Source organism: Leptopilina heterotoma, unplaced genomic scaffold (assembly GCF_015476425.1).
Source record: "Leptopilina heterotoma isolate Lh14 unplaced genomic scaffold, ASM1547642v1 Lhet_265, whole genome shotgun sequence".
Lineage (NCBI taxonomy): Eukaryota > Metazoa > Arthropoda > Insecta > Hymenoptera > Figitidae > Leptopilina > Leptopilina heterotoma.
In genome coordinates this window covers 56547-84348 of record NW_025110975.1, presented here as the reverse complement: position 1 = coordinate 84348, position 27802 = coordinate 56547, and the positions used below count along the sequence as shown (strand labels likewise).

The 27802-nt window shown below is 27.4% G+C and overlaps 1 protein-coding gene across 20 annotated transcripts in view; it reads right to left on the bottom strand.

Annotated features, from left to right (window-relative positions):
* Positions 1-27802, bottom strand: part of LOC122503614 (ephrin type-B receptor 1-B) — a 162607-nt gene that overhangs the window by 106078 nt on the left and 28727 nt on the right. For all 20 annotated transcript variants that reach the window (XM_043614213.1, XM_043614215.1, XM_043614216.1 and 17 more), the window contains one exon: positions 20572-21008. In XM_043614213.1, coding sequence (XP_043470148.1) covers positions 20572-20665 — 94 coding nt within the window. In that variant the 5' untranslated portion in view covers positions 20666-21008. The remainder of the gene's footprint in view (positions 1-20571; positions 21009-27802) is intronic.

Here is a 27802-nt window from a genome sequence, read left to right as displayed (position 1 = left end):
CTTTTTTTGAAAATAATTGTAACTTTCTAATTAAATTACAATAAATGTGAGTTTTAAAAAAATTAAAATATTTCTTTAATAATGATTGCAAATAGTAGGGGGTTCGATCCCTGGTACTTTTTTCGATTTTTTCCCTATTTTTTTTTGTAAGTAATCTTTTTATTTATTTATTTGAATAATTTCAAATCAAAAATTATTTTTCTTTATTAATTATTATTATTTCCATTTTTTTTAGAATTATTCTTCTAATAAATAACAACTAACGCAAAATGTTAATTTTTTCAAAAAATTTAAAATTTGTCTTTTAAATAGAAAAATTTGTTTAATTTAAAAAAAAAAATTTTTTAAGTAAAAAAAATTATTTTTTTCTCATTTTTGCAAAAAAAAAAATTGCAATTTTATGCAAGTCTTTAAAAATGACTATCTATATAAAATTTTTTTTCAAGGGTGACGGTTGTCCCTGGAAACCAAGTGCTGTAGGTGGTGAACATACTCGAGGGTGTAGTGGGAGTTACAGTTGGGGGAGATGGCTTTTTATCTTGAAAAAAAGAGAGGAATAGTGGGGGAGGGGGGAGGGAATTTAAGACACGCTTTCGTCCCTTTGCCGATAGTCTACCTGTGTTATTATTAATGAACCACATCGAGACACAAGCCCAGTGATGATGATGATGATGATGATGAAGAAACAGCCTTGGGTTATCTCGCCTCGTAAAATTCTATTACTAATGAACTACGACAATTCGCCATTCATGTTTTTTTGTCTTTTCTTTTTTTTCTTCTCGATCCTTTATTTTAATGGAAGAAGATCATTTTTACGAAGAAACAAAAGAATTTGAACAATTTTTATAGCGTTTCCTACATTACCGACAATTGTTTCAACCTTTTTTCTCTAAAACAATGAGACTTACGATCTCGGTTTTTGTTCTATTCGATTCTTTGCATTACCATCTAAGTGCCGCTACTATTTTTTAATCTCTTTTTTAAATTTAAAGTTTATTTAAATGGAAAAAGTATTTTTTTTGTACGTTACCGACAATTTTTTTGTTAATGTTACCAACAGTCGGTAATAAAAATAACTACTTGCATCTTTCGCTTGTTTTTTGCCCAGAACAAAATGTGAAAAAAGTTTATGTATTAAATTAAAATATTTTTTAGACATTGAAAAGTGGGGGGGGAGAAAAAAAAGAGAGAGAAGGGGTGGGGGAGAATATAAATGTATTTATATTGTAATGAAAATCTGCAACAGGCACATCAAAACGTATTACGAGGAGCGGCCGTGCAGTCATCTCGTTTTATGATCGTGGTAGAGGTCGTGACCATATGGAATTACTGAAATGTTTCTAGGACGTTTTAATGGCGTTTAGTGTAGATAAAGAGGATAAAAATGAAATCTTATTACGACACAATCGCCAGCTATCCAATAACGGATAACGGTGATTCTCGTATTTCCTTTGGCTTTTTGGAAAGACTCAATTATCGTGGGATTATGGTTTGGTAAAAAAAAAAAAGAAGTACACACACACACACATGTACAGAAATGGAGAATGAGTTACGAAAGGAAAAAAAAGTATAAAGGAAAATTAAAGAATAAAAAAAAGAGGATGGAAGGAGAAAAAAAGGCGAAAAAAATGTGAGGTACGAATGTATCTCGATTAAGAGTAATCGAGAAAATTGGATTTTGAAAAACCATTGAGAAAATAATACGAAAGGAGATGAAAATCTTTTTTGAACCTTTTTCATTTTCTTTACGTTTCTTTTTGTTTTATTTTATTTTTCGTTTTCAGAGAAATTTTCTACTTTGGGCACGGAAGAAAAATAAATTAAAATGTGAGAAAATCTGAAAAAGTAAAAATAGGAAACAATAACAAAAACAATAGGAAAAAATAGGAAACAAAAACAATAGGAAAAAATAGGAAACAAAAACAATAGAAAAAAATATGAAACAAAAACAATAGAAAAAAATATGAAACAAAAAACAATAGAACAAATTAAATAAAGAAATAAACAAATGAACAAAAATAAATGAAAATAAACAAATAAACAGAAAAAATAAAAAAGAAAAAAAGAAAATAGAGAAAACAAACAATTAAACAAACTAAACAAAAATAAATAAAAATAACGAAATGAACAAAAATTAACAAAAATAAATAAAAAATAAAGAAATTAACAAAAGTAAACAAACTAAACAAAAGAAAACAAATCAATAAAAACAAGTAAACAAACGTATTACAAAGAAATCAAAACAAAATAAAAAACAAACATTTAAACAAACTAAACGAACAAAAAAATATTTTAAAAAATGAACAAATATAAACAAATCAATAATAACAAGTAAACAAACGAATTAAAAAGAAATCAAAACAAAAAATAAACTAAATAAATAAACAAAATAAAATAAACAATTAAAGAAATGAAAACAAACAAACTAAATAAATATAAACAAAGGAAACTAAAGAAACAAATAAACAAAAATAAATCAAAATAAAAAAATGAATAAAAAAAATAAAGAAATTAACAAAAGTAAACAAACTAAACAAAAGTAAAGAAAACAATAAAAACAAGTAAACAAACGTATGAAAAAAAATCAAAACAAAAAATAAACTAAATAAACAAAATCAAAAAACAAACAATTAAACAAACTCAACGAAAAAATAAACAAAAAAATAAAAAAATTAACAAAAATAAATAAATCAGTAAAATTAAGTAGACAAACGAATTAAAAAGAAAACAAAACAAAAAATAAACTAAATAAATAAACAAAATTGAAAAAACAAACAATTAAAGGATTGAAAACAAACAAACTAAATACATATATAAACAAAGGAATTAAAAACATAAGTAAATGAACAAAATAAATAAAAAAAAACAATCAAATGAATGGAAATAAGCAAATAAACAAACGGAAATATAAATAAACAAATAAACAATAATAAACAAAGCATAAAAAGTCAACGAACATAAATAAAAAGAAATAAGTAAACAAAAATATACAAAATAAAAAAAATTTAAGGAAAATAAACAAAGAAACAAAGAAAAACAGAAAGAATAAAAAATAAACAAATTAAATAAAAAGAAGAAATAATAAAGAAACAAATTGAAAACAAAAACAAGCAAATAAACAAACCGAATTAAAAAAGAAACAGAAATTTAAACAAATTTAAGCAAAAAATTTAACAAATAAACAGAAATTTAAACAAATAAACAAAAATTTAAACAAATGAATAGAAATTTAAACAAATGAACAAAAATTTAAACAAATAAACAAAAAGAATTTAAGTATGGGCAAAAAGTAATTTTGAAATGTAAAAAAGAAAACATTTTTTTTCCAAGTTATTTAAAAGGCATAATAGCATGGAGCCACTTTTTGAGGAGGGAAAAATTAAAAGACCACAAAAAGGGTCACCCAGTGGTAGATATAGAGAAATATTTACAACTTGTTTTCACAATTTTTTTTTCCTTTCCCACAAAAATCCCCGCAAACAGTAACTAATGCTGTTTGGAAAAACGGGAAGAGACGCGAAGAAAGATAAATTCTCAGGTTCGTTGATGATCGTTGTTTCTCTGATGTTGGATAAGGAGAAAAAAAAGGGGGCCTGATTTGTTACGCCCTTTGGGTATTATTTTCTTTTTTTTTTCCTCCCCCCCCCATTCCATCGTTCTCCGTTTCGCCACGGCATCATCGTGACGTAAAGAAAAAAATTTTTTCGGCGCTTCCGCTTTCTTTAAAAATATTCTTCATTTCTCTCTCTCTTTCTTTTTTTCTTTTCGCTCTTTTCCCGCCTCCTCTCTCTTTTTCCTTCTCTCTCGTTTTTTTATCTTTTTCTCCCCCCACCCCCTTTCTTTTCTTTTTATCTTCTTCTCTCTACTTTATTTTCTCCTTTTTTGTTATGATTTTCTTTCCCCCACTCTTGTTTTTCTTTTTACCCCCCCCCCGCGCTTCACTATTGTCTTTTATTTTTTTCACCCCCTCTCTTTTCTCTCTTTATCATTTAATATCCCCCCTTCTTTCCTTCTTTATCTCCCCCTCTTTTGTTCTCTTTATCTTCTTCTGCCCCCCCTCTCTTTTTCTTTTTTCGCCCTTCCTATTTTCCCCATCTTCTAATTTATTCCCCCCCCCCTCTCTGTTTTCTTTTTTCATTTAAACTTAAAATAAAGGTGGAAAATAATTTTTGATTGTGGGAAATGTAATAATAGGTGGGAAAATTGCTTTAAAAAAAAGGAAAGTCAAATTTCAAGGTGGAAAATGCAAAATTTAAAAATTGAGTAAAAAGTGGAAAATTCAGCTTTCAAAAATAAAATCGAAAGTAGAAAATATATTAAATTGTGGAAAATCGAAAAAGGTGGAAAATTCAGGGAAAATTGACAAAAAATAAAATTCCAAGGTGGAAAATTAAAATTTTTTAAACTGAATAAAAAGTGGAAATTGCATCTTCCAAGAATAATGTGAAAGGTAGAAAATATATTTTATTGCAAAACATTTAATTAATGGTGGAAAATTCGGGGAAAAATGATACAGGAAATGGAAAATAAAATTCCAAGGTGGAAAATTGAATGTTTGAAAATAAAATCGAAATAAGTAGCAAAAATATATTTGACTGTGGAAAATCGAACAAAAGGTGGAAAATTCAGAGAAAAAATTGAGAAAGAAAATGGAAAATAAATTTCCAAGGTGGAAAATTGTAAATTTCGAAAATAAAATCCAGGGCAAAAAATATATTTGATTGTAGAAAATTTTATCAATGATTGGAAAAATTAATCAAAGGTTGAAAATTCAGGTTGAAAAATTACTAAAGGAAATTGACAATAAAATTCCAAGGTGGAAAATTCAAAATTTAAAAACTGAGTAAAAAGTGAAAAATTCAACTTTCAAAAAACAAAAGGTAAAAGGTAAAAAATTAATTTTATTGTAAAACATTTAATTAAAGGTGGAAAATTCAAGAAAAAAAATGATACAGAAAGTGGAAAATAAAATTCCAAGGTGGAAAATTGAAAGTTTGAAAATAAAATCGAAATAAGTAATAGCTAAAATAAATTTGATTGTGGAAAATCGAACCTAAGGTAGAAAATTCAGAGAAAAATTGACAAGGAAAATAGAAAATAAATTTCCAAGGTGGAAGATTGAAATTTTGAAAATAAAATCCAAGGAAAAAAAATATCTTTGATTGTAGAAAATCTTATCAATGATGGGAAAAATTAATCAAAGGTGGAACTTTAAGAAAAAATTAAGACAGAAAATAGAAAATTGAATTTCAAGGTGGGAAATTCAAAATTTCGAAAATTAAGTCCAAAGTGAAATAAAACTTCTCCCTTATTCTCTCTCTTTTTTCTCAATTTCTTTCTTCTTTCTTCCTCTTCTTCTCTTTTTTTCATTTACTTTTTCTATTTTTTTTTCTTTTTCCTTCTTTCTCTCTTTCTTTATCCCATATGCATTCCATGAGGCCCCAAACGAAAATCAGGGACCTTAATATTTATCCGACCTCAACTCGAGCACCTGCTGCGTGGTGGGCTCCCTCGACATTATTTCATTTTTACAAGAAAAGAAAAAAAAATGAAAGAAAACTTTCCTAATATTTAATTATACAAATTGCTTCTCCTGTCTCACACACCTTTTATGTCTTTTGTTTTGTTTTTTTTTTGGGCTGCATATGACAATCGTCATAATTTTCTCTCTCACTGCTGTATAGTGAGAAATTAAAATACGATTAGAATAAAATAGATCCAATTTAAAAATTAAATAGGTAGAAAAAGAATTTTTTTGTTTGTTAAAAAAAAAGAAAGTTTTTGGAGATAATAGTTGTATTTTGGTCCATTCTATTATTTTCATTTCCTTCTTTTCTCTTTTGCTTTTAATAGTGAAATTTTATTTTATAAATTATTTTAATTTAAACCACTTTTATAATAATTTTATAAATAGTTTAAAAAATTTCTTTTATTTATTTAAACAAAGATAATAATAAAAAAAATTAAGTCCCATATGTTTTGAATAAATAAATAAACTATTATTTATTTTATAGTAAGAATAATAATAATAATAAGAATAAATAAGAGGTGTATTTTATTTTTAAAAAACATTAAAATTGCTTCGAGTTATCGTCGTTTTAAGTCTAAAATCATGTTCAGCCTCAGCCTGTTTTAAAAATTATTGATCTTCGACTTCTGTCATAGGTAAAAAATTTTTTTTTTTTCGTTAATGATATTTTGTTTTAAATACATTAATAATAATTATGAGGCTTTTTTATTTTAAGAAAAGATCAACATTTTTTCGTTTTATCGTCGTTTTAAGTCTAAAATCGTATTCGGCCCGCTTTAGACATTATTGATCTTTGATTCCTGCCGTAGGTAACATTTTTTTCTGATCAATTTAATTATTTTTTGTTTTAAATATTATAATAATTATAAAGTGTTTTTTATTTTAACAGAAGATTAAAATTACTTCAAGTTATCGTCGTTTTAAGTCTAAAATCGTGTTCGGCCCGTTTTAGAAATTATTGATCTTCGATTCCTGCCGCAGGTAAAATTTTTTTCCGTTAATCATTCTTTGTTTTAAATATACCTAACAATAAAATAATAATAATTTAATAATAATAATAAATAATAATGATAATAATAATAATGAATAATAATGATAAAATATGGTTGGAGAAAATTTTTCTTCTTTAATAAAAAATGAAACAAAAAAATAGAAGTGGATAAAAAAAATCTAAAACTGGCTCACAGTTAACGGTGGCTCACCTTTTGTGACTGCCTTCGCTTCCATTTCACGCTCAGGTGACTATTGTATTATTTACTTGATGCCGACCGAAAGAATAAGGGTTATGCATTTGACGTGTATATTCGAGATTGCCAAGTTTTCTTACACTGCGCCTATTAAAGTGCCCAAGGAGCATTGAGAAATATATATATAAAATTTTTTTTCTTTTCATTTTGTTGTAAAAAAAATTTTTTTTTATTTATTTTTTATTTTATTTATTGTTATTTACTTATTTTTAAAATAAAAAGTGTCGAAAATTTTTTGGAAATAATAAAATTCTCCTGGGTTGGAGGAAAAATTTACTAAAAAAAAATACCAAAATAAATTTTCAAAAAAAATTTAGAAAATTGAAAAAAAATAGAAAAAATTATAGTTTACACACGAAAATAAAAAAAACTGCAATAAAACAGAAAAACAAAAAATTCTCACGAAAAAAAAAACAAAAAATACGAAATAAAAAGTTCCACGAAAATAAAAGAAAAAAAAATTAAAAGTACAAAAGAAAAATTGCACAATGTTTGACTACAAAAATTTTTGGAAATAAAATTTAAATATACTTTGTAATTAATATAGAACTTGAGTCGAAACATAAGAGGGAGAGAAGGAGAAAGAAAAATAGAGAGAAAGAGAGAGACGATCATTAATCTTCGTCCTAAAATCTTTGACAATCAATTTATCGAGCAAATTTTTGAAGATCAAAGGTCCCCATACAGTCTCTCTCTCTCTCTCTCCCCTTTCTGTACTCGTGCCCAAAGAAGATTTATTTCAAATGAAATAAAAGAAATGAACTTAAAAAATTATTATATTCTATTTCTCAAACTAGATTTTAAGCATTTCAATATGATTTATTTCCAAGATAAGATTTATTATTGACATATAGTAGAAAAAATGTAAAGCAAACATTTTTTTTTTATTTCACATAACTTCCTCAGAAAAAAAAACAAACGGCTTTTGGAACACAGTCGAAAATTTAAATACATAGCAAATAATTTACAAAAATTAATTTAAAAATATTGAGAAATTAATTCGTTTATTTCCGACAAAGAATTAGTTTCAAAAAATTTTCAATAAATTATAAAATTAATATTTTACAATAAAATTAATTGCAAAGCTTTCAGGTTTTCTTGAAGAAAAAAATTCTTTTCTGTTTCTTTTAAAATTTAAAAACGGAAAAATAAAAAAAATTCTTTTTTATAATAATAATTAAGTACCTCATAGTTATTTATTATTATCGCTATTTTTATTATTATTATTATTATTATTAAAACAAGGAATGATTTACAAAAAAAAATTTACCTACGGCAGGAATCGAAGATCAATAATTTATAAAACAGGCCGAACACGATTTTAGACTTAAAACAATTATAACTCGAAGTAACTTTAAACTTTTCTTATTATATAATAAAAAACACTTCATAATTATTATTATATTTAAAATAAAAAATTATTAACGAAAAAATATTTTTTACCTCCGACAGGAATCGAAGATCAATGATAATTTATAAAATGGGCCGAACACGATTTTAGGCTTAAAACGACGACAAATCGAAGAACTTTTTATCTTTTATTAAAATAAAAATCATCTCATAATTATTATAATTATATTTTTAATATCTTTACAATTTTTGTCAGTGTTTGTTTTATTTTGTATCATTATTATTATTATTATTTTTATTATATTACTATTATTATTATAGATAATATTACTATTATTATTGTTGCTATTATTACTAATATCTAATGATATTATTATTTTCTGTAAGGAAAAAAATTTTTCAAAAATAAAAACAGAAAAGTAAGAAAAAATTTGTTTTAATAATAATTAATATAATATAGTTATAAATAAATATTTAATAACAATAGTAATTGAATGAATATTGAGAGAAATAATTTTTAATAGCAATATTAGATTGAAATTTTGAAAGGACAAAAAAAAATTAACTCCTGACGGGATTCGAACCGTGAACCAACGACTAGAAACAGTGTGTGCCTTAAGCCGCATGGCTAAACTTACGTTGGCAATTTTTTTTTCGACTACTTTTTCATCGACCTCTCTCTTCTCTAATTATTAACGTTTTTCGTTAATTTTTTTCACTTTGCGTTCGAGTATCTTTCTATTTTTATAAATGAAAATTCAGGAAACAAAAAAACTTAATTATTTATTAAATTTTTTTTTTTTCAACACGTGGGTTAGAAAAATAAAAGAAAAAGTAAACAGTTGCTAAACGAGAAATTAATAAGAATTTTGTTGGAAATTATTCACAGCAAGAGAGAGAGAGAGAGAGAGAGAGAGAGAGAGAGAGAGTAAAAGAACCAAAGGAAGAAAAAAGAGAGAAGAAAAGGTGAAGAGAGAGAGAGAGAGAGAGAGAACCAAAAGGAGAAAAAGGGAGAGAGAGAAAAAACAAAAGGTAGAAAAAGAGAGAAAACGAAAGGGAGAAGTGAGAGAGAGAGAGAGAGAGAGAGTGAGAGAGAGAGTGAGAGAGAGAGTGTGAGAGAGAGAGAGAGAGAGAGAGAGAGAGAGAGAGAGAGAGAGAGAGAGAGAGAGAGAGAGAGAGAGAGAGAGAGAGAGAGAGAGAGAGAGAGAGAGAGAGAGAGAGAGAGAGAGAGAGAAAATAATTTATGTTAATCAATGAAAATGAATAATTTTGATCAATGACAGAAATTAATTGTGGTAATTAGTCAGAATGATGTCGGGAATAGAAAAAAAAGAGAAGGAGAAAAAAAGTTAACGGGTTACGAAAATTATATATAAATAACGGGCATTTGTGAATTAAAATGATTATTCCCGGAAGCAAGAAGCGTTGGTTTCTCTCTCGCTCTCTTCTCTTTGGGTGTACGCGGAGAATCCGCATCACGGTCACGGAGAACGCACCCGATTCCACCCGAGAAGTATATACTTGGAAACGGGAAAAGTAAAAGTAGACATTCCAGGGTGTTGCACTGCGCATATATCGCTCTCGTCTTTATATATACACGCAATTTACGAATCTCCCTCTCCCCATGTTTAAATAATTTACAATGATTGGAAAAATTCCTTTTAAAAGTGGAAAATATAAATTTAAAAGTGTCGCCCTTTAAATTCAAAGCTGGGAAAATTGGGTCTGGATTGCAAAAAAGAAAGACGTGGAAAATTGAATCACAGGTGGAAAATTGAGATAGAAATTTGGGAAAATTGATGGGAAAAATGGGGGAAAAATTAGAGGTGGAAAATGAAAATTTAGAAAATTAAATCCACGGTGGAAAATACCAAATTTTGAAAATAAAATCCAAAAGGTGAAAAATATATTCGATTGTGGAAAATGTAAGCAAAGGTGGAAAATTCGGAGAAAAATTGACAAAGAAAATGGAAAATAAAAATCCAAGGTGGAAAATTCAAATTTGTAGAAATAAATAAAAAGTAAATAATTCCATTTTCAAGAATAAAAACTAAAAGATAGAAAATATATTTGAAAAGGTTGAAAATCTAAGCAAAGGTGGAAAATTCAGGGTAAAATTCCTAAAGAAAATGGAAAATAAAATTCCAAGGTGGAAAATTCAAAATTTAAAAACTGAGTAAAAAGTGGAAAATTCAACTTTTGAAAATAAAATCGAAAGTAGAAAATATATTTTATTGTGAAAAATCGAAAAAAAGTGGAAAATTCAGGGAAAATTGACAAAAAATGAAAAATAAAATTCCAAGGTGGAAAATTAAATTTTTTTAAAACTGAATAAAAAGTGGAAATTGCATCTTTCAAGAATAAAATCAAAGCAAGAAAATCTAACCAAAGGTGGAAAATTCAGGGAAAAATTGCTCAAGAAAATGGAAAATAAAATTCCAAGGTGGAAAATTCAAAATTTAAAAACTGAGTAAAAAGTGGAAAATTCAACTTTCAAAAATAAAATCGAAAGTAGAAAATATATTTAATTGTGGAAAATCGAAAAAAAGTGGAAAATTCAGGAAAAATTGCCAAAAAATAAAAAATAAAATTCCAAGGTGGAAAATTAAAATTTTTAAAAACTGAATAAAAAGTGGAAATTCAATTATCAAGAATAAAATCAAAGGTGGGAAATAAATTTTATTGTAGAAAATCTGACGAAAGGTGGGAAATTCGAGGGAAAAATTGTCAAAGAAAATGGAAAATAACATTCCAAGGTGGAAAATTCAAATTTTGAAAACGGCTAAAAATTGTAAAATTCAACTTTAAAAAAAATGAATGGTAGAAAATATATTTTATTGTGAAACATTTAATAAAAGGTGGAAAATTCAGGAAAAATTGAAACAGAAACGGAAAATAAAATCCCAAGGTGGGAAATTGAAATTTTGAAAATTAAGTTAAAAGTGAAATATTCGTATTTTGATAATTCCATGATTGGAAAATATTTGTTGATTATAAAAAAGAAAATCAATAGTGAAAAATTTAATCTAAGGCGGAATATTCAAGAAAAAGTAAGAAAAATTAATACAGAAAAGGAAAATAAATTTTCAAAGTGGAAAATCCAAATTTTGGAAATTAAATTTGTAGTGGGAAAAATAGTCGATTGTGAAAAATCATATCAAAGGTGGAAAATTCCAAGGTGATAAATCGAAATTTAGAAAATATTTGTCAAGGTGGAAAATATATTCAGAAGTGAAAAATTCGGATACAATTCGGAAAATTCCAGAGGTAGAAAACTCAAGAAAAATTAAATTCAAAGTAAAAAATTTCAAGGCGGAAAATCTAAATTAGGAAAATTATATAAAGGTAAATAGCATGGCTAAAAATTTTAATTTGTCGAATTAAAATACAGATGAAAAATTCACTAAACATTGAAAAATGAAGTAAAAGACAGAAAATTCAGACAATGGAGGAAAATTGAATGATGGAAAATTTTTGTCATGCTGGAAAATCCATTAAAAAGTGAAAAATTCGAAGAATAGAAATTTGGAAAGAAATCGAAAAATTCAAAAAATGGAAATGTTTTAAAAAAAAAAAAAAAAAAAAAATTTTAAAAATGTTTTAAAATTAAAAATAAAAAATTTCAAGGTGGAAAATTTAAGTTAGGAAAATTATATAAAGGTGAAAAATTAAATGGCGAAAAATTTAAATTTGTTGAATTAAAATAAAGATGGAAAATTCACTAAACGTTGGAAAATTAGAATTAAAAAATAAAAAATTCAGGCAAAGGTGGAAAATCCCAATAGGTGGAAAATTAACTTTTGGAAAATTATAGTCACTGTAAAAAATTCCAAGGAGGAAAATTTTTTTTGTGGAAAAATAGATCCAAGATGGAAAATTCAAGAGAAAGAGAATACATTTTTCTCAATGTTGGAAAATCTAAACGAAAGGGGGGAAATTCTCGGGAAAATTCAATTAAAGGTAGAAAATTAAAAGGCAAAAAATTCCAAGGTGGAAAAATCAATAAAATAAATATTTTCTTTTAATAAAAATTAAAAAATAAATCAAAATAAATCAAAATGAATCAAAACGAATAAAAAAAAGTTCTTTAAAGAAGGGAAAATCTTTTATTTAAAATCTCTCGCTTTTCTCATCACACACACACATGAAAAAAAATATATATAAGAAATCACTTTGTTCAAAAGTCTCATTTCTCGTTTCCCTCAAGTGGAAGGTGCATTTCCTCATTGAGCTTCAAAGAGTACACTTTTTTCCACTTCTTAATCCAAAGTCAGTATCTTGGGAAATTCGACTAAAGCTTGCCGGGCAAAAGTTATATGTAAAAATAAAAAAGAAAAAAAGAAGAAGAAGAAGAAGTAACTTCTTGACCTCCATCTTCGCGACTCAAAAACTTGTTTAAAATATCGGTTTCTGGGAAATGAATTTTTCTTTGAGGTTGAGAAAAAAAAGAAAAAAAAAAAATGAAATGGAAAATATTTTCTTTTGATGAATTACTTTAGAATGAACTTTATATGAATTCGAACACAAATTGAAAAGAATGAATAAAATGGATTTCGAAATAAAAATTATTAAATATCTTTTTAGTTCGTGAATTTTATTCAATAAAAAATGACTAATTAGATAAATTTGTACTTTCGTGAATAAAAAATTAAATTAATAAAAAAATGAATAAAAAAATTAAATAAATAAGAAATTTAAAAAATAAAAAAATTGAATGAAAAAATTAATTAAATAAGAAATTCAATAAATAAAAAATTCAATTAATAAAGAATTGAATAAACAAATAATTTAATAAATAAAAAATTCGATTAATAAACAATTAAATAAACAATTAATTTAATAAATAAAAAATTCAATTAATAAACAATTCAATCAACAAATAATTCAAAAAATAACAAATTTAATAAATAAACAATTTAATAAATTAATTAACTGAATAAGCAAATATTCATTTAAATAGATAAATATAATTAAATAAAGGAAAATAAATTAATTTTAATAAATAAAATAAATGGATAATTAATTTAACAATTTATTAGCTTAAAAAATAAATAATAAAATAAATAACTTAAATGAATAAATAATTTAATAAACAAGAAATTTAATAAATTAATTAAATAAACAGTTAACTAAAAAATCAATTAAGTAAAAAACTAAAAAAGTAATTAAGTTAAAAAAATAAATAATTAAACCAATAAATAGTTGAAAAAAAGAAATAAATAATTTAAAATAATTAATAACTACATTAAATTAATGAATAATAAATTAAACGAGTAAATAATTCATTAAATTTTTGAATTTTTTTCCAGTGTTTAAAAAAATTTATCAAAAGAAAAATTTTTTTTTTGTATTTTGCAATTTGATTGAAAAAATCATGGAAAATATAATGTTAAGTGGAAAAAAATTATTCAGAAAAAAAATACAAAAAATATTTGAGAAAAAATTATTGAAAAAAAAAATTTATTAAAAAATATTATTTAGTTGAGAAAAAATTGTTGCAAAAAAATTATTATTTATTGGGAGAAAAATTGTTGAAAAAAAGAAAATAATAAAAATATATTCTCCAAGAGTGAAGAAGAATATCTTTACACGTGTCATAAAATATCATAATCTTGTGTCATAAAATCAAATAAAGAATGGTTTGTTGAGAGTCGTGGCTACCGCTTGAAAATTATCGTTTGTTCACTTTTACAACGCAATGCATTTTGCCGTGTGAGGTATTTTTTCCATTTCTTTTTTTCTTCTTTATTATTATTATTATTTTTTATTTTTAAAATGGATGCGTCGGCGATTATACTTATGCAACTTGAAAGAAATTAATGGCTACGCAATTTTATTATATTTATATTCCCTGCGCCTGACTAGGATTAAATCTCACAGTTTGCGCGCTCTTTAAAAAACACTTAAAAACTATTCAAGTTATTTCTCATTTTCCTCACTAATACATTTTTTTTCCTGGGAAAATTTTTTTACTTTTTTTTTCTATTTTCTATACAAAAATATTTCAATGTGAAATCAAGTTTTGAATTTTTTCGTTATTTTTTTTCATGAATTTATTTCCCATTTCAAAATGGAAAAATGAAAATAAAAAAATTTTTCTACAAAAATATTTCAATGTGAAATCAAGTTTCAAATTTTTCCGATTTTTTCCTCAATTTATTTCCCATTTCAAAATAGAAAAATAAAAATAAAAAATTTTTTTTTTAAAAATCAAAAATTAAAATGTGAAATAAAAATTATTTTTTTGTAAACTAAATATTGTTAAAAATATTATTTTGCATTTTTTTGTAAATTTTTTTTAAGCCTTACATAATTAGAATTGAAGTTACTTCGTAAAGTTTCGAGAAAAAAAAAATTAAAGTTGACGGGATTCGAACCGAGGACCCAAGAGTGATAATACCAACTGGCAAGTGCCTTAAGTCTCACAGCTAAAGTAAATATTTTCTATTGTTTTCTTCTTTCCCATTTTTTTCCAAATTTCAACAGTTTTTATTTCCTTTTTTCTCAATTCTCAATTCTCCAGAAGATTCTACATCTTTTTTTTTTTTATTTTTCAGTAAAAAATTTACAAGAAAATAATTTTCCTAACTCTTTGAGGTGGAAAATAATTTTTTTTCTTGTCCAAAGGTAGAAAAATGAAGCGAAACTTTCTTGAATTGATAGACTCGTTTCTTCCAAAGTTCGGATGGAGAAAAAAAAATTTTTTTTTACCGAGATTCGAACCGTGAGCTATCAAATCCTAATGCTCTGTTCCTTAAACCCCAGGGCCAAACTTGCAAAACGTATTTTTTTTCTTTTTTATCATTTTCCTCGAATAAAATACGTTTTTTTACTTCTTTTTCTCAATTATTCTTTTTGAAACGATTCTATCTTTTTGACTTTCTATTAAATACGAAAAAAAATGTTCCCCTAATATTTAGAGTGGGAAATAATATTTTTCACTTCCAGAGGTAAAAACAATGAAGAAAAACTGTCTGTATAATCAATAAAAAACATTCTTTTAATGTTCGAATTAAGAAAAAACAGAAAACTCGCCGAGATTCGAACCGTAGACCAATGGACTAACGTTTGGTGCCTTAAACCCCACAGCCAAACTTACAAGACCCATTTTTTTCCCTTTTTAATCATTTTCCTTAAATAAAACACTTCTTTTTGTTTCTCTTTTTCAATTATTCTTTTCCAAACGATTCTACATCATTCTTTTTGACTCTCTTGTCAAAAAAATTTACCAGAAAATATTTTTCCCAAATATTTAGAGTGGGAAATACTTTTTTTCACTTCTAGTTGTAAAAAACATTGAAGCAAAACTGTCTATAATCAATAAACTACTTTTTTAAAAAGTTCGAATCAAAAAAAAAAAAAAAAAGGAAAAGGAAAACTCGCCGAGATTCGAACCGTAGACCAATCGACTAATGTTCGGTGCCTTAAACCCCACAGCCAAACTTGCAATCTTCTTTTTTTTCTCTTTCTTCGCATTTTCCTTAAATAAAACACATTTTTTTGCTTCTTTTTCTCAATTATTCTTTTCCAAACGATTCTTTCGATTAATTTTCTGACTTTTTTCTAAAAAATTTAACAGAAAGTATTCTCTCCCCTACAGTTTTGAAAAATATAAATGGAAAATAATTTTTCTCTATATTCAGTGATGGAAAAATAAAGCGAATCTGTCTCAAATCAATTGACTCGTCACTTTGATAAAAAAAAAAAAATTCTCCCAAGATTCGAACCGTAGTCCAATGTACTAATGTTCGGTGCCTTAAACCTCACAGCCAAACTTGCAATTTCGATTTTTTTTCTTTTTCTTCTCATTTTTCACTTTCTTTTGCCTCTTTTTCTCAATTATCCTTCTCCAGACGGTAATTTTTCTTACTTTTTCGTAAAAAAAAATTATTTTCCTCTACTATTTTGAGTGGGGAGTAATTTTTTTTCCCATTCAACGATGGGAAAAATCGAGTGCAACTGTTTTCTCTAATCGGTGGAACGATAAAGTGTAATCTATATATGAGATGTTTTCTGTGGCACACCAGGTAGACAGTGTATGGAAGATAAAGAGAGGAAGGAGGGAGAGAGAGAGTGAGTGAGAGGGGGGAGGGCGTAAAGAGAAGAGGTAAAGGGTCTTGAAACGCAGCCTGCTCCCGTATGCCATTCCTTTCTTGCACGCATATGAGACGCTGAGTTCACACACGCACCTCTTTTCGTCTCTCTTTCTCTCTCTCTCTCTCTTATCGCCGTCCTTTCTCACTCTCTCTTCGTCCCACTAGCACTATCTCTCTTTGTTTCCGATTCTATCTCACTTGGACCTAGACGCTTCGGCACGCACCGGCTCTTATCTCTTCCTTCTTCTCTATCCATTCGCTCGTCGATGCGACTACCCCCTCCCCTCCTCTCTCACTCGCTCTCTTTCTCTCTCTAACTTTCTTAGTCCCTCTCACTTGCTCTAACTCTCTCTCTCTCTCTCTCTCTACTTTCTTACTTCCTCTCACTTATTCTCTTTCTCTCCCTCTCTCTCTCTTACCAATAGTTACCGACTGCCAGACGAAATTTTTTCTTTCTCTCTCGCTCTCATTTCACTTTACGACGGTCGGTATCGAGCAGAATAAGAGAGAGAGAGAAAGTGTCTCTCTCTCTCTCCTACCGCCAGAGTAAATTATCTTCCTCTCTTTCGCTCTCTCGGTGATTTTAAACAATATCGAGTGGAGCAACAGAGAGAGAGAGTGAGAGAGAGAGTAAAAGAACTAAAGGAAGAAAAGAGAGAGAAGAAAAGGTGAAGAGAGAGAGAGAGAGAGAGAGAGAGAACCAAAAGAAGAAAAAGGGAGAGAGAGAAAAAACAAAAGGTAGAAAAAGAGAGAAAACGAAAGGGAGAAGTGAGAGAGAGAAAAGGAGACAGAAAGAGAGAAAAAAGAAGACAGAGAGAGAGAGAGAGAGAGAGAGAGAGAGAGAGAGAGAGAGAGAGAGAGAGAACGAAGGGGAGAAAGAGAGAGAAAGAGAAAAGGAGACAAAAAGAGAAAGAAAAAAGGAGACAGAGAGAGAGAGAAAATACGGGATGCTGCGAGAGACTTCCAGGTCTAGAGCTCTCTGGTGGAGTGTATAGTGGATTGTACAGGTATGCACTCGCTCGGTGCGATGGGTTGGTCGGGGCATTCCTGCGGCGTTGCCGTATTTCTTACTCTGTCTTACTCACTGTCGACGACGGACTGAGAGCGAAATGAGAGAGAGAAGGAGGGGGGGATAAAAATTCGCACAAGAGCGAAAGAGAGAGAGAGAGAGACTCGCCATGACTCTGAACCATTTTGTAGAGGCCAATCGAGTTTACGCCTGGTTCTCTCTTTCGAATCCAACAGGGAATTTGGTCACACCGAGATGCTTTTTTCGAGTCGAGGTCATCAGATGCGTTTAAGCATTTTTATCCATCGGCAATTTTTCATCTCTCTCTCTCTCTCTCTCTCTCTCTCTTTTCATATTTAACAAATTCTATTTATTTTTACTTTAATTCATTTCAATTTCTTTATTTTTATTCATTTCTATTTCTCTATTTTTTTTAAAAATTATTTTTACTAAATTAATTTTTTCGATTTTTGGAAGACGTAATATTAAAAGTTAAAGAAAAATACTCTTTTACTTTTTTTATAAAATAGACGACGTTACGTCTTCCAAAAATCGAAAAAATTAATTTATTAAATAATTGTGGAAGAATTTACTGAATATTTAATTATTTTTACTGCTTTATTTATTTTTAGCTCGATTTTTATTCATTTCTATTTCTGTATTTTCATTAATTTTTATATTATTTGTATTTGATTTTAATTCATTAATTTTTATTTAACAAACATTTACAGTTTTGATTATTATCTAAACAGAACTTCTTTTTTTTTATGATTGTATTTTTTTCGGATTCTACACAATTTTGCCTAAAGTGTAATTGTTTATGTAATTTGTTTATTAAAATAATAAAATTATTTGCAAAATAACTTTTTCATAAGAAAAAGGTCGGCTTAGAAAAACATTAATTGCAAAAAATTTGATATTTTTGTGTTCAAAAATGTCCGTACGATTCAATTGTTTATTAAAATTTGTTGAAATAATTAAATAAGAAAATTATCGAAAAACATCAGTTTCATACAAAGAAAGTTTTATTGCAATAAGCTAAAGTTATATTTATAAGAAAAAAAATTCTTCTTAGACATATCTTTATACCTAAGGTGTAATTGTTTATATAATTTGTTTATAACAACTGTTAGGGAGGAAAAATGAAGCAGACATAAAATTTACGCAATACTAAGTATGTAAAACAATTTTTGTTTCAAAAATATATCAAAAAGTTTAAAAAATAATTTTTCTTTTGTTAATTGTTATAAACAAAAATACAACAACGAAATTAATTATAATAGTTGTAAATAAATAAAATTAATTTAAAAAAAATTGAAAAACAATAAAAATGGTTACAATAATTGTTATAAACAAAAATACAGAAAAAAAATAATTTTAATAGTTGTTAATAATAATAATATTAATAATAAAAATAATAATAATTTTAATAAATATTTACCAAATATAATAATAAAAAATAAATATAAATAAAAATTGTCACCGCATAATTATAACACACCAAAAAGTGAGTAAAAAAATTACCCTATAATAATTATAAATAATATTAATTATTTGAACAATAATTTATTTCTGTATAATTACTTAAAAATTGTTTTTCCTATTTTAATCTAATTTGAAAAATTTGAAATTCAAATCGTTTTTTACTCACGATGAAATAAACAGAAAGGAAAAATAAGAAAAAAAAAGAAGAGAAAGAGAATTGAGAGAATGAGCAATCAAAGAAAGTGCCCTTTCCGCGCATTGACTTGGAGTAAAAAGGATGGAGAGGGGGTGAAGAGGGGGGGGGGGAAGATTTTCTTCGAATATCAAGCAAGTGCGCCCCACTTTCCACAAATGGAAGATGAAAAGCAGACAAGAATTCAAAGCCTTAGTAAAATTTAGCTTTAAGTTTATTTTTTACATTTCTATGATGCGCTCTATGTGTAATTACAGGCGCCCCACCCACTCTTTCTCTCTTTTTTTAAATAAGTTTTAAAAAACCACAAATATTCCAGGCAATTAATTTGCAAAATTTTGACAAAAAGAATTTTTTTTTTTAAAGTAAATAATAATAATAATAATTAATATTAAGGGCGCCCCACCCCCTCTCTCTTTCTCTCTTATTAAATAATATAAAAGAACCACAAAAACTTCAGCCATTAAAATTGCAAGATTTTGACAAAAAGAATTTTTTTTTTTAAAGTAAAAAATAATAATAATAAATATAATTAATATTTTAAAATTAATTATAATAATTAATTTGTAGAATAATAATAATAATATTAAGAATATAATATTAATATTAAGAATATAATATTAATATTATAATTTTAATTTGAAATACATTAATAAAAATTTAGTTTTCTATTAAAAAAAGTTAGTCATAAAAACTTATGATTTCTGGACTTGTTTCGACCCCCCCCCCCTCTTTCTCATCCATCTCTGATGGGCTCGCATTTAACCAATGGACTTTTAATTCCAAGCGCAAACCCTTAATTTCAAAGATTGGCCGCATTTAGAAAATTATCAGAATCTACACGAAAATGGAGAATTCGAGAGCAAAAAAAAATACATAGTCAACTTCTTTTTTGCCATTAAAACCAACAAAAACCCCCCAGGCTTGAATCATCATTGAATTTTTTTTCGTCTTTTTAAAAAATATATGGAAAACAACGATAATCCCCCCCCCCAAGAAAAAAAAGAATTTTTAAAAGTCGTCTTAAGATTCGAAATTAAATCAAACTCGGACTCCTTTCGGAATTTTATTAAAAGACGAATACTGCGCATAATTTTTTCTTTCGACTCTAAATTATTGAGATTTTTTAAAGAGAATACGCATTTTTATTTTTTTCGAATGAGAATAATTTTTTAAATTCTTTCGTATTATGTAAATTATTGTAATTATATAATTATAGAGTATAATTGCAGAGCTTTTTATTCGACGTCGATTCGAGGAGTGGGGATAGTGGGCCACGCCCACTTTTGCTGCGCGCGTCGCTTTTGAGGAGTGGGGACAGTAAGCCACGCCTACTTTTGCTGCGCGCGACGCTTCTCCGGAGTAGGAACAGTAAACCACGCCCACTTTCGCTGCGCGCGCAGTCAGTGCGCTATCCCCTCTATTTTTTTTCTTTATTGTCAAAAATTTATTAGAAAAAATAATTCTAGGAGTAGTAATTATTAGAAAAAAATAATTTTTAGTGTAATAATTATTGAGAAAAATAATTCTCAGTGTAATAATTATAATAGAATGAATCATTTTCAGAGGAATAATATTATTTGAGGAAAATTACTTTTTCTTGAGTAATAATTATTAACAAAATAAAATAGTAATAATGAATTAATTTTTCTCTCTCTTACCTTGTTCGGCAAATGTTGGACGCTGATTAAATAGGAGAAGCAATAGAATGTGGGCGGTGACACAGGTGCTGAAGAATAGGCCTGCGCCCGCCATATTGATGGGGGCTAATTCTAAAAATTGTAAAGCCCTCTAAACCGGCACTCCTTTGGCCGGTCCCACTCGATCGCTCGAGGCTCTCACCCCCTACCTCACTCTCTCCTCCTCATCACTATAATCTAGACCCCGTTCACGAGATCGAGTTCGCTCCCTCGTCCTGTGCCACGACGGCGAACACACGTCCTCTTGACGCGTGCACGCATCTACCACCCTTTTTTAAGGACACTCCTTCAATGAGGATGCCTCATTTTTTTTTTATTCTTATATCCACTAACAAAACACAATCACTTTCACTAACACTTATCTCTCTTCTATCTCGTATCGCACCACTTCAGTAATTCTGAAACAAAAGGAAAAAGAAATTTTTTTGTTAATTAATTTTATTTGAGATTTTCTTTTTTGTATTTTTTCTTTAATTCTCATTTTATTTTTATTGGGGAATTTGTATTATTTTTAGTGAAGAAATTATTTTTATTGGGAATTTTATTATATTTTATTATATTTTTACCTAAAAAATATGGCGTTTGTATTATTTTAATATAATTCCTCGAAAAAAGACGTTTCCTAGTTTTTTTTCAATTTTGACGTGATAGTCGATTTTTGACCCCGGCGTCGTGTTCAGAGGATAAAAATACACTGAAAACGACTCCGAAGTCAAAAATACAAAAAAACTATTTTTTTTAGTTTTTACCCCCACTTTTTTCAAAATTCTGATGTAATGTACAATTTTTGAGTCTGGCATCGTGTTCAGTGGACAAAAATACATTGAAAACGACTCCGAAGTCAAAAATTCCAAAATAACAAATTTTTTGAGCCTTTACCCCCACTTTTCTCAAAATTTTGACCTAATGAACAATTTTTGACTTTGGAATTGAGTTTAGTGGACAAAAATACATTGAAAATGACTCCGAAGTCAAAAATACCAAAAAAACATTTTTTTTTGAGTTTTTACCCCCACTTTTTTCAAAATTTTGACCTAATGGACAATTTTTGACTTCGGAATTGTGTTTGGTGGATAAAAATACACTAAAAACGATTCCGAAGTCAAAAATTCTAAAATAAAACATTTTTTGAGTCTTTACCCCCACTTTTCTCAAAATTTTGACCTAATGAACAATTTTTGACTTTGGAATTGTGTTTAGTGGACAAAAATACATTGAAAATGACTCCGAAGTCAAATATACCAAAAAATATTTTTTTTGAGTTTTTACCCCCCCCCTTTTTCAAAATTTTGACCTAAAGGACAATCTTTGACTTCGGAATTGTGTTTATTGGACAAAAATACTTTGAAAACGACTCTGAAGTCAAAAATACCAAAAAAACATTTTTTTTGAGTCTTTACCCCCACTTTTTTCAAAATTTTGACTTAATGGACAATCTTTGACTTCGGAATTGTGTTTATTGGACAAAAATACATTCGAAACGACTCCAAAGTCCAAAATACCAAAAATGAATTTATTTGAGTCATTACCCCCACTTTTCTCAAAATTTTGACCTAATGGACAATTTTTGACTTCGGAATTGTGTTTGGTGGATAAAAATACACTAAAAACGACTCCGAAGTCAAAAATTCTAAAATAAATATTTTTTGAGTCTTTACCCCCACTTTTTTCAAAATTTTCACGTAATGGACAATTTTTGAACACGGGACCAAATTTTTGTTTCGTATCCTAACTGCTTTTGTTAAAGCAAAAAAATCTAATATTTTTTATTAACACAGAAAATTTGTTATATTATCAAAAGAAGAAATTTTGAATTTAAAGGTAAAATTATAATTTTCTATTGAAAGGAAAAAAGTAAATTTTTTTCATATCAAATTTCATTGAATTCTCCTTTTTTTTTTACTCTCAATTTGGATTTTTATGGTATAAACCAGGATATAGATGACTTCTTGAAAGATTGAAGAGAAAACTTGTCGAGTGGTCTAAGGATCTTGAATTTACAAAAAAGAGAAGAAAAAATAAAAAAAAAAAGATGAAAAATAAGAAGGAGAAGAAGAAGGAGAAGCCACATTACAAGAAAGACTTTTTAAGTGGGTTCGTAAAGTAGTCGAGCGCGAGTGCATAATCGAATCTCCCTAAAAGCTGAAGAGCCATCTCGTCTAATGAAATCCAGCTGAAAGGATGCGTCTAGAAAGTCGGGGAAACGCCACAAGGAAGGATGAAAGGAAGGAGAAGGTAGAAGAAAACGCGAACACGAGAGACGAAGAACTGTGAGTGTAATTCAATTTATTACTAGTTTGGCAACAACCTCACACATATAAATTTATATTTTGTATAATATTATAATAACCAACAATGCTGCTAACAATCAAGCAATTTATTATCGTAGTCAATTCCCCAAAAAAAGGAAGAAATTTCTTTTTAATTTTTGAAATCCCCCCCTCCTTTGAGTATAAAAAAAATTAAGAGACGTTTAATTTTTTTTTTTAATTTACCTCCCCCCCCTCACCCCCTGTACCCTTATTTAATTTAATCTCTTCTTTTTCGTACAAAATAAAATAATAATAAGAATGACAAATAATAATAATAAATACCAAGGAAAAAAATAATTATCGGTCTTATAACGAAGGGGTGTCTCAAAAGTTTATACAAAATTATAAGTTTAAGAAAAGAAAAAAAGCCTGGACCAGAAATGGAAAAAAAAGAAATTTTTTTTTTTGCTCTCTTCCATAAAAGAGACGCCCAAGTGTCTTCATTAGAAAGCGCAGAGCAAAAATAGACACTCAAATGTATACTCATTAATTATTCACGTCCTAGATTCGACGGGATTATTTTTCATAGAGACATTTTTCGTTCTCCACGCTGACAAAAAACAAACAAATAAGTTTGTCATTAATTACGATTGTCATGTAGTTGAGAATTTTTTTAACGACAGGGAGAATAAAAAATTTTTTTTCTCCCTATCGTTAAAAAAATTGCTAATGGAATTTATTTAAATTCCATTAGAGAGGCAGGCGGAGAGAGAGGGAAAAGAGGCGTGGCATTGTTACCCACCACGCCTCATCACCGTTGATCTTATCAGTGGTTACGCCCCTTAATTAAAAAAACTGGGTAAGAAGGTTCCTCCTATTGGCTTTCGCCACGCCTTCTTGAGCGAAGGGAGGGGATAAAGGCGGAGCGTTTTCAAAAACACGCCTCTTTATGCTGCGCCTGGAAGGAGCGCATCCTTTTCCCTCGTTACAAAAAGAAGGGGTTGGGGCGTGGCGAAAGTGAAAAGAAGGGATAAAGGCGTGGCGAAGGACAACACGCCCCTTTAGTTTCCGTCTGGGCGGCGCATTTAAAGAGAGAGAATAGGGGCGTAACTAGAGCGAGAAAAGAAGGGAGAAAGGGTCAAATAGTTGTGCTGGACACGCCCCTTTAGTTTTGCGTAAGATCTGCCAGGTGGGGGAAAAAGAGGCGTGGCCGAAGCGAATCATCATAGAGGGCACGCTCGAGGGGCGTGTCCTTCGCGACGATTCGCTTTGGCCACGCCCCTTTTGCCCACAATTCAAGGGAAATTCAATAGAATATAGTGAAAATAAAATATAATAAGATAGAAAGCAATTAATTAATTTATAATTTAATTTATAATTACAATTAATTTATATGTAATAACATTAAAATACCACTAAAAATCTTGTCAATTTTTTCCCAAATAAAAATAAAATATGTATAGAAAGAAAATTATTACAAACAATCCCCTGGAGGGTTTTTTCTTTTCGGGTAATTCAAATAATTCCATAGTGGCGAACTAGGAACAATTGAACTCTCTATATTTCTCTCATTGTCTATTCGCAAATGGTATGAGAAACTTTACTTTTTGCGAAGTGAGAGCTTAATTATCATTGTCTTGGGCGCGAGCACTGTCGTTTGCCGACAGCACTTGAAAAAACAGAGAGTGAGAGAGACTATGACGACGACAAATTCGATGATGATGCAGAGAATGAGTGAAGCCAAAAGCTCTTCTTCTACATCTTCAGCAAAACTTTCTCACAGCAAGTTATAAACCAATGGGCTATGGGCAAAAAACCCGAGGCTTCTCAAGGACTTTAGAGATCCTTGTACAACGACTTATTCAAGTGCTTTCCTCGCGCTTTTATCTATATATCTCTCTTTCCTTCTTGTTTTTCTCGTCTCGATGGTATTACGAATAAAAAGAAAAGAAAATTTTTTGACTCTTTCTGAAAACTTTCTTTTTTTGATATTTATTACGATAAGAACAATAAAACTTTTATTTTTCTTCCAAAAAAGATGACGAAAAGAAAACTCTCTTTTAGAAACAAAAAAAATTATTATTTTTAAATGATTTTTTTTTTTTGGTAAACAATATTAATAATAACAACAATAATAATAATAACAATATTATTAATTGCTTTTCTAAAAGACTATTAATTTTTTATTAAAAGCTAATATTGTAAAATAATAAAAATTTTACAGTGGGCGGTACACTTTCTGGCCACTCCAAGCATTCGGGAGTGGGGACAGTAAGCCACGCCTACTTTCGCTGCGCGCGCAAGTTCAGTGGGCGTTACGCTTTCTCGACACTCCTTGCGATTCAGAAGGTGGGGATAGTAAGCCACGCCTACTTTCGCGCAATTAAAGTGGGCGTTGCTCTTTTTTGCCACTCCTCGCAATTCAGGAGAGGGGATAGCAAGCCACGCCTACTTTTTTAAGGCAAATACCAAAAAAATAGTGTAAATAATAGCAAAATATTATTAAATAAGTAAAAATAAATAAAAAATAAATAAAAATGAAAAAAATATAATAAAATAAATAAAAATGAAAGTAAAACAAAAAATTCAAAGAAGCATTTGTCAAATAGAGAAAATAATAAATAAAAATTCCCCCACCGAAATCAAAAGCAACAATCTGGAAGAAATCGGAACCTTTTTTCATTCCATTTAATTGCTAGGGTGAATGAGAGCAAATGATGCGGAAAAATGATTCTGTTCCCCCGCGCGTCAGTTATTATAGAAGATGTAATTTTGTACAGGGAGGGTTGACGACCGAAACAAAAAAAAAAAAAAAAAGAAAAACTGCAACTGCTAACAAAATAAGACATTAAACAATGATGGCCGATCGTTTTGGCACCTGTATATTCGCCCCTTGGGGAGGAAAAAGAAATGACTCTACATATATGAAGGGATCATTTGTTTTCGCCATCCAAAGCAAAATTGAAGCGTGCCAAATGCTTCGACAAGCCAAGATGGCAGATGGACAAAACCACATAAAAGGAATGCTATACAATTCATCCCCTATTTTTCTCTATTACCACCCCCCTCTCCCCATCGCTACAAACTGCCTTTAATCTCTTCCTTGAATTTTCCTGGAATTTCTCGATGAACAGTCAGCAAAAATACGTTTAGACACACTTGTCATATAGGGGAACTAAGAGAGAAAGAGAGGGAGAGAGAATTATTGACAAAGACTTTGATCTTTTACTCGTATTTAATTTCGAGAAAATTGGAAAATTCTTTTTTTTTTTTTGACCAATTTTGTTCCCCTTATTGTTATTTAATTGAGCGGAAATTATTGATACTTTTTGGTAATAAATTCAATTAATCAGATTCTTCGGAAAAGAAATATATTTCTAATTATTTTTACTTTTGATACATATTTTTTTGATTTTTCTTTAGATTTTTCTTTAGATTTTTAAATTTAGAAAAAAAGTTTTGAGATCAATTTCAAATTTTTTTCTAAATTCTAAATTGAAAAAATATTAAATCTGTGGAAAATGATTTTTTTAAAAAACATTTTTTAAAATTAAAATTAAAGGAAAAAATAAGAAACTATATCAAATAAATTAATTTATCATTAATCTATCAACTTAATAAATATAAAAAAAAATGTTTGCCATTAAAATAGATTTTTTATTGTTTTTTACTTTTTTAAATATTTAAATTTCTTTAATATGAACAAACAATTTTTTAAATAATGTTCTTTTTTTAATTAAAACGACTAGAGTATTTTGAAATGTTCTTTTTAATTGAAAATTATTTTTCAAAAATTTTTTTTTATAATTTTTAGTTTACAATTTTTATCAAAATTTATTTTTTTAGTTTCTGTTATTTTATTTATATTTATTTTTTATTCCAAATATTTTAATTGAAAAGTTGATTTTTTAATTGAAAAAGCCTTTAAAGTTTTTAATATATTTTTTATTTTTAAATTGAAATAAAATTTATTGTTGCTTTTTATATTCAAACATAATTTTTTTTTTTCATTTGGAAAACCAATTTTTCAGTTTTCTTTCTAAATTGATTTTTTAATTGCTCTAAATGAAAAAGAATTGTTTTTTAAATTAAACAAGACTAAAGTATATTTTGAAATTATCTTTTTAATTGAAAAATATTTTTATAAAATTTGTTCTTTACTTTTTGTCATTTTCTTTCTCTTTTATAGTTTTTACTTAATTTTCAAAAAAACATTTCTTTCACACTCTTTCACAGTAATAAATTTTTATAATGAAAAATATATTTTTATTCTTATTTATATGAAAAGTTAATTTTTAATTACATTTTACGTTTTTTTAAATTAGTTTTTTAATTTGTTATTTAAATTAAAACTCTCTTTTTTGTTTTTTTAATTAGAATAAAATTTTCTGTTGTTCGTTGAAAATAAAAGATCATTTCCCGTTGTTATATAAATTAAAAAATAAATTAGTTTTAAATAAACTTGAATTATAAATTAAAACATAATTTTTGGGTTGTCTTATAAATTCAAATATTTTTTTTTCTTCGAAAATTTAAAATATAATTTTTTGTTATTTTTTACATTTCAAATCAAATTTGTTACTATTTTTTCTATTAAAACATAATTATTTTCTTTTATTCCAAATATTTCTCAAAGTATTTTATTCCCAAAGCAATTATTAATTTTTTTTTCTAAATTTATTTTTAATGTTTCTCTATTATTTTTTTATTCCAAATATTTCTAAAAATATTTCCACCCTAAAGCAAATATTTAATATTCTCCCTAAATTAATTTTTTTATTTTCTTTATTTTTTTATTACTTTTTGTCATTAAATTTTATTTTTTTAATTTTTATTATTATTTATTTTATTATTTTATTTTTATATCATTTTTATTATTAAATTTTTTATTACTTTTTATTTATTACTTATTTTATTTTTATAATCCTTATTATTAAATT